General features: G+C 37.0%; 2 protein-coding genes across 2 annotated transcripts in view; one reads left to right on the top strand and one right to left on the bottom strand.

Annotated features, from left to right (window-relative positions):
• Positions 1 to 5089: 5089 nt before the first annotated feature.
• LOC107494573 (eukaryotic peptide chain release factor subunit 1-3) lies at positions 5090 to 8585 on the top strand. Its single transcript, XM_016115618.3, has 2 exons — positions 5090 to 5254; positions 7055 to 8585. The coding sequence occupies exon 2, from the start codon at positions 7076 to 7078 to the stop codon at positions 8387 to 8389; it is 1314 nt and encodes a 437-aa protein (XP_015971104.1). The 5' UTR covers positions 5090 to 5254; positions 7055 to 7075; the 3' UTR covers positions 8390 to 8585.
• Positions 8586 to 9247: 662 nt separating this feature from the next.
• Positions 9248 to 11635, bottom strand: part of LOC107494572 (pentatricopeptide repeat-containing protein At1g63330-like) — an 8045-nt gene continuing 5657 nt past the window's right edge. Inside the window, exon 3 of the mRNA XM_021125037.2 lies at positions 9248 to 9901. The gene's annotated coding sequence lies outside the window, so the exon portion shown is untranslated. The remainder of the gene's footprint in view (positions 9902 to 11635) is intronic.

Below are 11635 nucleotides of genomic sequence, written 5' to 3' on the forward strand. Positions count from 1 at the left end.
CTAGGAGACAATACAATCATTCAGAAGAGGAATTCTCAAGAATACTTTGAAATGAAGTGTTGTTCACTCAACAGAAAAGACTTGGAGAAACACTACAAGAAAATGGCTGCTAAATATTATCCTCTAGGAAGAAATAATAATCCGCCACTTAAACAAGTCTTTATCGCATCCTTGCCAGATGAACTCCAGTCAGAGCTACACCGAATGATGATGGCTCTTCGCAAGGAAGTGGCTACCACTACCATTGGAGAAATATACCAATTGGCTCTAGCCACTCTTGACAAATTGTGTGAACAACAACAAATGTTCAAACAGCTCAGCAAAAACTCGAGTAAACTCAAAGGAGCATGCAATAAATCTTATTTGAAGATCAAATGCAAGGAGCCAAGCACGTGTGAATGCAAGCTAAAGAAAAAGAATCATTGGCAATCGCCAACCAAATCATTCCACCAAAAGGCATTCAGAAGGGGCAGAAGGAAGCAAAAATACTGTTATTTCAAAAGAAGAAAGCCTCAAACTAAGTCAAACAGATGTTTCATCTGTGGAAAACAAGGACATTTTGCTAAGTCGTATCCCCACAAGACAAAAAAGGAGATAAAAATGCTTCAGTCCTTAATGGATGCAGCTTCCATTGAAGATGGAGAAGATCTTGAATCAGTACTTGAAGAACAAGAAGTTAAAGATGCAGAAACTGAATATGTTTTCCAAGACTCCGATTCAGAAGAAGACCTTCCACCAAAAAGGTCAATCTTTTCTATATCCTCCTTTGCACCACCCATAGCCTCCATTACTACAAAAATTTCTAAAGGATCAAATTTCTCAGAAGAAGAACTTGGATACCTTGGGTCCTTAGGAGTGAAACAAATTGATGGTACTCCTCGTCCCCATTTCGATTTAAAGGTCAAGACATCCGTCTATGACAAACCAACAAAGGCTGTTGCATTGCTAGATATTAGATCTTGTGCCACTGTCCTAAGACCACATGTTTTGCCAAAAGAAATGTGGGCACCCTTTTCTAAAACATTCACAGCAGCTAACAGTGAAATCTTCACCATCAATCTTATTTCCAAGCAACCTATTGGATTGGAAATATTTGCAGGCCAGATCACTTGGCTCAGGGTATTGGGAACCTATCTCCCAGATAAAGATGTTCTGTTTGGATTTGACGCATTCTTCAGAACCCATGGATTACATATCAAACCCACTGGCCTAACTTATAAAGGGCAGTTTTTGCCTTTTATAGGGATGCAAAGCATTTTTGAAATTCAAGAAGCTCCAGAAGAATACAAGGAGATCCAGCAACTACTCATCAGTGCTTGTGTGACAGTCATGACCAATTCAACCACCCTGCACCTTTGTGGAAGAATCCGAAATTTTATGTCCGTCTCCCTTTCAAAAAGAATGAAGATATCAACCCAACAAAGGCCACGCATTCAGGAATGAACCCTGAAGATCTAAAATTGGCAAGGGCTGAATGCGCAGCTCTTCTTGTTCAAGGACTCATTGAACCAACCAAATCCAATTGGGCGTGTCAAGCATTCTATGTTGAAAAAAGGGCTGAGCAGAATAGAGGAAAGAAGAGACTTGTTATTGATTATAAGCCACTTAATGTTTTCTTACAAGATGACAAGTTTCCCTTACCAAAAATTTCAGCTACTACACAAAGGTTAAGTGGAGCGAAGATCTTCAGCAAGTTTGATCTAAAGGCTGGTTTTTGGCAAATTGGGCTCCACCCTGAGGATAGATACAAGATAGCATTCTGTATCCTTGAAGCCCAATATCAATGGACAGTAATGCCATTTGGACTCAAAGTAGCCCCGTCTCTTTTCCAAAAAGCCATGACCAAAATCTTTGAGTCCATATTACACTCCACACTTATTTACATTGATGATATATTACTGTTCTCAAAAGACAATGAAGCCCACAAGGCACTTCTAGCCCAATTCACTCAAATCATCAAAGATAGGAGAATCATGCTATCAGCAAAAAAAAGCTCTATTGACAAGAAAAGAATCGAATTTCTTGGAATGGTTTTCGAAGATGGGTTTTTTCAACCAGGAGAACACATTGCCAAAGGGCTAATCAACTTCCCTGATGAGAACATGATAGTCAAACAAGTCCAACAATTCTTGGGAATCGTCAACTACAGCAGAGACTTTATCCCAGATGTGACTAAACACACCAGCTAGCTGTCAAAACTCTTGCAAAAGAAGCCCCCACCATGGGGACCAGAGCAAACCACAGCTGTCAAAATCCTGAAGAAAATAGCACAGGACCCCCTCCTTTAAAGATTCCCAGCACAGGAAAAAGAATATTGCAGACAGATGCTAGTGATGAATTCTGGGGAGCTGTGCTGCTTGAAGAGATTGATGGGACAAGACACTATTGTGCACATGCTAGCTGGAAGTTCAAAGAATCTGAAAAACATTACCATGCCACTTACAAAGAGATTCTTGCTGTCAAAAGAGGGATAGAAAAATTCGATTTCCACCTCAGTTCTTATCATTTCACTGTGGAAATGGATAACACCTCTTTCCCATCAATGCTGGAGATCAAGAAAAAGATATTGCCAGACTCTCAACTCTTGCGATGGAAAGATTGGTTCTCCCGCTATAAATTTGAAGTGAGACACATAAAAGGCCACCAAAACACACTTGCTGATTTCCTTTCCAGACCAACCAAAGAACCACCTCCCAAACCAATAGAACCACCTCCCAAACCAATCTATTACATTTACACCATGAGCACATACAATCCTTCATACACCATTCCATTCCCTAATTGTCCACTTCACATTAACCCATACAGAAGAAAAATTGGTCCTTTCCCCCTCCAAGCAAGACCTCAGACAGAGTTTTAAATAGATTGTCTAGCCAGGCAAACTTTGTTTTACTGGCTACACCAGCTCCTTATTATAACCCAAATCCATCCAAATCCAAAGTACTTTGACAAGGATACCCCTTTTTGCACTATACCTATAATCCTAGGACCTATACCAGAAGAAATGATGTGGTATATCTGGGCTCTGTCTTCCATGTATACATGTGCTATCATAATACCTCTCTTCCCTGTATATCACATGCTGTGTAACCGCACTACAGCCCAGTCTCTTCTAGTTCGGTTATTCTCCATGTATGCCCCACTTGGAGCATGGAGAGGAATGTTATATAATATGCTCGAACAGCACCAACTGTGGAATAAATCCTCTAAGGCAAAACGGAAATTCTGTTGTTTTGTCACCTTACAAAAGAATTATTTTACTAGAGGTGATGCACATACCATGAACAAGGTCAATATTGTTGGGTATTCTACCATATGGCCCACAGATGAAAAGACAGTCCTAAATGCCTTGGCAAAATACCTTTGTAAACTTTGGCAGCCTGGATTATATGGAGAAAAAGATGTAGTTGAAGGACTCCCGTTTCAGACAGATGTTCCACAAATAACCCTCCAGGAGTTCCAATCCAGATTCATAACTTCAGGGATCATCAATCAATTTGGACAATACTCTTTTTATACTCCAAGAGACCAACCCAGCACGTCCACACATGTTCCAAGCAGAAATTCTGAAGAGGATCTGAATTATGAAGATCCAAGTGGAAGAGTTTATGCCTTACCGCCAAGCCCAACCAGAGTTGATGTAGGAATACCCGATGATGCTGAAGGCCCAAAATCAGACTCATATGACCCATACCTGCAAGATGCCCAAGATCCAAATGAAGAAAATACTGAAGACCCATTTCTCTACCTACAAGACCCGGATACGGATTTAGGAACTGTCAATCTGGCTTCTGATTCATCCTTCTCAGATGGAAATGGGACTCTTCCGGAAGACTATTTCAAACCGTCCCTTTATTAAAGCAGTGACCCCACTATGTATAATTATTAAGTGTGCTAGAATAAAGTGACTTCTGTCACATGTCTCAGAAAAGTTAGAAAGGAGATAAGGCTTATCCTTATCCTCCAGTTGGCATTGTATGATAGGTTTGTTTAGATTTCGTGAGATATCACTTCTATCCAGAGACATCTATAAAAAGAGGTGCTCACCCCAGTTGTAATCAGACTTGAATGAACATTGTAATATATCCACTTTCCCTATCTTACAAAATGTTCTAAATTCTTGTTCTCTCTCTGAAAGTTTAGCTAGTGTTATTTCCTTCTTCCTCAATCCAGTGCCAAGTATGCTCTGAGCTTGCCTCTAAAAGAGGATCCTGCTCACCAGAAAATGGCATGGAAAGGATCCATGGGAATTTCTCAGAGTGGAAAAGGGACTCAATCTTATAATATTAAGTTTTGCTCGGACCCTTTAATCTCACTCGTTTTTATGATTACAAAGAGTGATTGGGATAAACAAACAATGTATTGTTTCATTGTTCTCCTGAAGTACTGGAGATTCACCCCTGTGGTTTTAAATACAAAAACAAAAAAAATTAAAAAAACTCAAATCAAAAATTTAAATTTATAATATTCATATAAAGAAGAAGAAGAAGAGGAAGAGGAAGAGGAAGAGAAAGAAGAAGAAGAATCGTTCTGAGTGTAGCGCTTTGAAAATAGGAAGCGGTTGAATAACACATTAAAAGGCCCATATGTGTAGCAACTTGAGTGTAGCGCTTTGAAAATAAGAAGCGGTTGAATAACGCATTAAAAGACCCGTATGTGTAGCAACTTGTAAGACTTGTAAGTCAAAAAGACTTGTATGTGTAGCACTCCTCTATTATTAATACTACTCAAAATCAATAAATTTTACTTGTCCTTTAACTTTTCTCTATTAAAGCCACTAACTTGTTGTCATATTACTCTACATTCTCGGGAAAAATTAGGTAATCGAGCAAGAAACTTCAAAACGGAGCTTAATGAATGCCCGATGATACATTCCGAACCATATTGTAATTCGCTAATACATGTTAATGCATCGTAAACGGGGTGGTTTGCATGCATGAGAAGTAAACTCTGTTTTTAGTTATCAACAATTTATTTATAATAATAATAATAATAATAATAATAATAATAATAATAATAATAATAACCATTGGAATATTATTAGAAAATAAATTTTGACGACAAGGAGGAACATGGTGGGGTGGGTCCTGCAAACTATTTGTCAGAAAATCCAAATAAGAATGAAAAAAAAATTTAAGCAGCAGCCTTGAAGTCGAAGAAGCACGTCACTAGAGCTAAGGGGGAAGCAAAAACCCTAGTCGCAGAGCCTCTCGTTTAAAATCCAACTCGAACTCCTCCTAATTTCATTACACAGGTATCTACTTTTGTTGGATTCAATTATTCACTCCCTTTTCTACGTTCATCGACTTATTATGATTCGATCTGAGTTTATTTTCTCCTTTTTTTTTTGGTTTTTTTATAGCTGATGCTTTTCTCTGCCAAATTAGATCCGATTAGTTTGTGAAAACAAGATTGGATCCAATTACAAGTTATAGCTGCTGTTACTTTCTGTTATTTCTGTATTTGTGTTATTTGAGTTGATTTGTTTCTGGGTATACTTCTTATTGTGGGATTTTTTTTTTTCATTTCATTGATGTAAATTTTTAGCAGTTTGACTTGAATCTTCTGTGTTTTGACTACAACGTGTTTTTTCTTATTTGAGTGTTATATTCTTATTTTCCAAAAATCGTGTCTTAAAAGTAGAAAATTGAAAAAGGAAGGGCCCAAAAAAAGGCTCATTGATTAAGGATTTTATGGATCTTAAAACCTGTCGTAACTTAAAATAAGAAAGAAAAACTCACACACAGTGAAACAGCAACAGTGATACCTGTCATTTTTTTTTCTTGTGATAATTTGATCTGTTAGTACAACTACAATACCTATCTTCCAGAGTTCAGTATTTTTTGTAATTTTATCCGTTTTCTTTTTTTGTTTTTTAAAACAATTATTCTATCATATTAGCTTCCGGGAATTACGAGTATACTTTCTGATCGTTTATTAAGGGTTATGCTTGTGGACATACTATTGTTTCTGGCTCTTTTTGATATGGCTATGAAGTTTCTGGCTCTGCCATAGTGGTGTGGTCATGATATAAAGGCTTTTATGTACCTTTTACCTTAGAACTTAATCTTTTTGGGTGGAATGGTTCATGAACTGTCAACAAACTTTATAACCATGTGGTCTAGAGTTCTGTGTTGTCTTAATTCTTTTGAATACATAGCAATCTAGTATAAGTCAGGTCAACTTGTTCTTTGTCTACTCTTTGGACATAAGGTGCGTGGTTGAGTGGACGGGCATGTTAAAATATAAAATTGTTCGTAGCCACTATCTAATAGGTTAAGCTCTTAGGAGGGATGATTTGTGACTATAATAATAAAACGCAATGTAGCTATTTTCTGTTTAACATCAGCTTTGCACAGAAGTGCCAGCTATTTTCTTCTCTTCTGCTGCAGCAGTTGCCATATTACAGCAATTTTATCACTTCGGCATCAGCTAATTCACGAAGCTGACATCACCTAGTAGTCCAGGCTTGATGGTGGTGGTTGTTGCCACATTAAAGCAGTTTTCTATTTTTCTTTTGAAGAATTAAAAAAGAATGTGAATTAGGTTGATGCATCTTCAATGTAGTATCATATTATACTGTTACCTTCGCATGAGTTGTGAAAATGAATTATGAAATAACCACACAGCAAAACCTAAGTGCTTGAAATAAATGTTGATTATTTTTAAATGCACCTTTACCCTTGACTTTTGTTGGTTCTTGTGTTTTGACAAGTGTTTTCTCTTTGCCTTTTTCTTTTTAATTTTTCTTAATGAGCAACTACAATTTTCCAAATGCTAATGTACTAACAACTTGTACTGAACTGCACATGGTTTTTTGCTTTGTCAATAAGCAGTTAGCAATTTTCTGATAATGGACTCTCTCTACATTCCTAAGCACCGCATTTGTGACATGTACAAAATATTGCTTTATATTTTTCTTGTTACTGTATCAATCATAGGGAAATATAGTAAAGTATTTGTGATTTTGATTTTGAAAGTGGTATTTTGTAATGATTAATTGGTAAGGATTTGCTAAGTTATTCTTTCATTTTCTTTTGTGTTGCATTTTTAGGATTCTTGTTAACCACCAACAATGTCTGATGGTCAAGAATCGGACAAGAACATTGAGATATGGAAGATCAAGAAATTGATTAAAGCTTTGGAAGCTGCAAGGGGCAATGGTACCAGCATGATTTCTCTAATCATGCCTCCACGTGATCAAATATCCCGTGTCACTAAGATGTTGGGAGATGAATTTGGAACTGCTTCAAATATTAAAAGTAGGGTGAACCGCCAGTCGGTGTTGGGAGCCATTACTTCTGCTCAACAGAGGTTAAAGCTTTACAATAAAGTTCCTCCAAATGGGTTGGTCCTTTACACCGGAACCATTGTCACTGAAGATGGCAAGGAAAAGAAGGTGACAATTGATTTTGAACCATTTAAGCCTATCAATGCATCACTGTACCTCTGTGATAACAAGTTTCACACTGAAGCTCTAAATGAACTTTTAGAATCTGATGACAAGTTTGGTTTTATTGTTATGGATGGAAATGGAACCCTTTTTGGGACTTTAAGTGGAAATACTCGGGAGGTGCTTCATAAATTTACTGTTGATCTGCCAAAGAAGCACGGTAGAGGAGGGCAGTCAGCTTTGCGTTTTGCCCGTCTTCGTATGGAAAAGAGGCACAATTATGTTAGGAAGACTGCAGAACTTGCCACTCAGTTCTTCATCAATCCTGCTACTAGTCAGCCTAATGTTTCCGGACTTATACTTGCCGGTTCAGCTGACTTCAAGACTGAGCTGAGTCAGTCTGATATGTTTGATCCTCGTCTGCAAGCAAAAATATTGAACGTGGTTGATGTTTCATATGGTGGGGAAAATGGCTTTAATCAAGCCATTGAGTTATCTGCGGAGATTTTGTCAAATGTGAAGTTCATTCAAGAGAAACGCCTGATAGGAAAATATTTTGAGGAGATCAGTCAAGATACCGGGAAATACGTCTTTGGGGTTGATGACACATTGAAGGCTCTGGAGATGGGGGCAGTTGAAACACTTATTGTATGGGAAAATTTGGACATTAATAGGTATGTCTTGAAAAATGCTACTAATGGTGAGATCATCATAAAGCACTTGAGCAAGGAACAAGAGACCGACCAAAGCAACTTCCGAGATGCAACCACCTCTGCAGAGTTGGAGGTCCAGGAGAAAATGCCCTTGCTCGAGTGGTTCGCCAACGAGTACAAACGATTTGGATGCTCACTTGAATTCGTGACCAACAAGTCACAAGAAGGATCGCAATTTTGCAGGGGGTTTGGTGGAATTGGGGGCATCCTTCGCTACCAGCTCGACATCAGATCGTTCGATGAGTTATCCGATGATGGAGAAGTGTATGAGGATTCTGATTAAGTGTCAGCTAGTGTCAAGCCTTTTCCCCTGGTTTTTGGATAATTTATTGAATCAATTTCGTCAATGTGACAAAAATTCCGTAAACATCTCATGGATTTTATGGTTCTAAACTTCTAATGCTTGGACCTTTTGTGTTGGATTCACCATACATGTACTGTACTTTTTTCTATTTAATATCTTACTAAACTTTTTGTTAGTGAATGGATCGTATATGCTTGTGACATCTCTACCAGATTGTGATGAATTTCTTGATTAAGAGAAGGTAAACAGGCATTCAGCTCAAATCAGACATTGAGTGATTTAATGTCTAGTTATATTTAGTTCATGTTTACATTAAGTGGAGAGCTACTACTCATGGTATGTTTAGGTTGATGTATTTTGTTTGTCTCCTTTGCTCGTTTTTGTAGAGTAGCATGTGATGATTGGTTTTCATGTGAAAATCAGTTGCTCATTAAACCTTTTGTTTTTCGTTGTTTTTTTTTTATAAAGAAATACTAGTTGAAGATCGAATATGGCTTTGGTGCTTACCTATTATATCTAGCTTCCAACAAAATTTATTTTAATTATGATTTAGTACAATAATTTTTTGTTTGGGGTTTATTATAATGAACGTTTTTGGTTGAAAGTTTCCAATTAATTATCATCTAGGTTATATGTTTCCATTCATTTGCTGAAAGACTTATATTTCAAACAATCGTGTTAGAAAACTAAAAATTTCATAAAGGAAAAAAGCCAACAATTTTAGTGAACCCACAAAAATTTAACTCATCTGTCCCACGTGCAAGAAACATCCCAAAATTAAATGAGATTATCCTCCCCTAAAAGCATGCACTTGTTTAAGATTGCATTCACCCAAAATTTCACATTTTTCTCCCTAATTTCTTTTCAAATCACATCCAAATCTTTCTTCTTTCACAATTGAAAATCAAACAAAACTCTAACCCCCGAAAAATTCAGAGAAACAAGCTTCACTTCACACCCAAATAGAACTACGAAACCCAGGCATGCAAAGCTCCGCCATGGCTCTATTACACCATGCGAGGCAGAGCTCTGGTATCCACAAATGAACCCAGGAGTACAGAGCGTTTACATGGCTTTGGTGGTAGTGAACAATGAACCACAGTCATCATTTATCAAACTAAACTTTGGTTCTTAAGTCTAGTTTTAGAACGCAATGCCACCTCAAATGTGCAATTACTGAGCTCAGGGAAGTTCTGTCGTCAAAATGTTTTATGCCCAATTCCATGCCAAGAAGTTAGCAATGAACCCTTCTCAGAGTAATTTATCAAACTTCAACTCAATCTTACAACCCGCCAGCAATGCCATTTTAGAGCTTTTGCCCATTCAGCAGGGCATTCTGATTATGTATACAATACATCAATAAAGAGAGCATCCATTTTGTTTAGCAGAAAACCGAACTATCAATCATCCCTACTCATCATCCTCCAGATCAAAATCCTCATTCCTCGATCATCACATCTGCATTTTCTCCGTACAAAATGCAGTTGTATACTACAAATGAAAGGAATCCAGTCAGCATATAACCAAAAAGACAGAAAGGAAAAAAACAAAAGAAGTTATTTTTAAACAAAAATGAACAAATTAAAAGGAGCCAAGGTGACCGAATTATTTCCTGTCAGAATAGCAGCCACAACTCAAAACAATTAGAACAACATCACCAACTACATAGACCTTTCCAAGGTACTGAAATCCCACTTCTTAATTCAAGGACCTTTATGAATTCCAAAACAAGGCTAATTGTATAAGCAAGCTAGCACCAGTTCCAATTCCCTATGAGAAAATTTGTCCTTTTCTGTTTCCCTTATAAAGTGTTATCAAGGGGATAAAACTACACAAGGGATAAGACATCCTCAATATTAAAGATAAGAGTAAAACAAATATACATCAAAATAGTAATGCGTTCCATTCACTTTGCATATCTGAGAGAATGTCCTCTAGAAAGATCTTGTAGTTGCCCCAAGAAGAAGCAAACAACTAACTCTATTTCACAAAGTTCAACCGCTAGATACTATCATTGAATACATGGGAGTGATACTCCATCCAAATATTCACTAACACAATACAATGATATGAACAGTGCAATGCCACATATCCCAACCAACAAAACACATCAACAGGAATTGTCCAATTTCTCCAACCAACACTAACAAAGGATACCAAATAGAGGATTCCATAAGAAATTGTCTCAATTTATTATAGATATTTTTTATTATAGCTTGCGAGCTTGATAGATATTATTAAGAAAAGTCAATCAACTACAGAAACAGAACAATTTTAAGAAAACACAACCAGTTGTGTTAGATCCAAATCTAAGAGAATACATAAAGCATAGCAGTAGATGCGCCACTTGAAACTGCAGCTCTAGCATAAAGTTCCCTAAAAGCAAGTCATATTCACCTAAGGTAATGTCAAATCCCAATTGATATCAGAATAAATTCAAATAATCTGTCATGACAATAACTAATGAAATTCAAATTCGTTATAAAAAATATACTCAAATTCAGCATAATAAATAAGGCAGATAAAAAAATAGATAAAAAAAACAAATTAAGGGGAACAAAAATGAATGAGAACATTTGGATCATACTTTGGATGCTTATCCACATAGAGATTTGTTGTCAAGACTCGGCCATAAACAGATTGGAAATAAATGCATGATTTCTCTTTGCCGAAGATCAAATAACATCAGGTAAACAAGATCAAGAGAAATTAATGAAAACAGGAAGAGGGAGTCAAGTATAGTACAGTAGTTACTATTCTTTTGATGGCTTCAGATTTTATTAACTGGCCATATCAGAAAGATTAAAGATTAAATCTTTTACCAAAAGCTATTAGAAGGGGGTGAATGTTTGAGGCTACTTAGGAACAGTTTTGGGAAGACTTGAAATAGAAAGGGAAGGATGTGGCACGAACTGAATTAGTTGAGTTAGGTAAAGAGAAAGCGCTGGCTAGGAGTTTGGGTGGGAAAAGTAGTTAGAAAGGAATATTAGGGGAGAATGATGTAAATAGGGAAGTTAAGAGTAGTTTCCCCTATGGCCCTATGACAGTCATTTTGCATCAGAACTGTATGAGACCGAGGCTCTCATTCCTCAAGACTAGAAATACCAATTGTACAATTAAGGTTCTTAGCGCATCGCCAAGGGTCCTCCTTTAATACAAATATATCCTCCCTGTCCGCTTGTATCCCTGGGCATCAGTTTTAATACAAATATATATAACTGACCC

The sequence above is a fragment of the Arachis duranensis genome, chromosome 6, assembly GCF_000817695.3.
Source record: "Arachis duranensis cultivar V14167 chromosome 6, aradu.V14167.gnm2.J7QH, whole genome shotgun sequence".
In the NCBI taxonomy this organism is placed as follows: Eukaryota; Viridiplantae; Streptophyta; class Magnoliopsida; order Fabales; family Fabaceae; genus Arachis; species Arachis duranensis.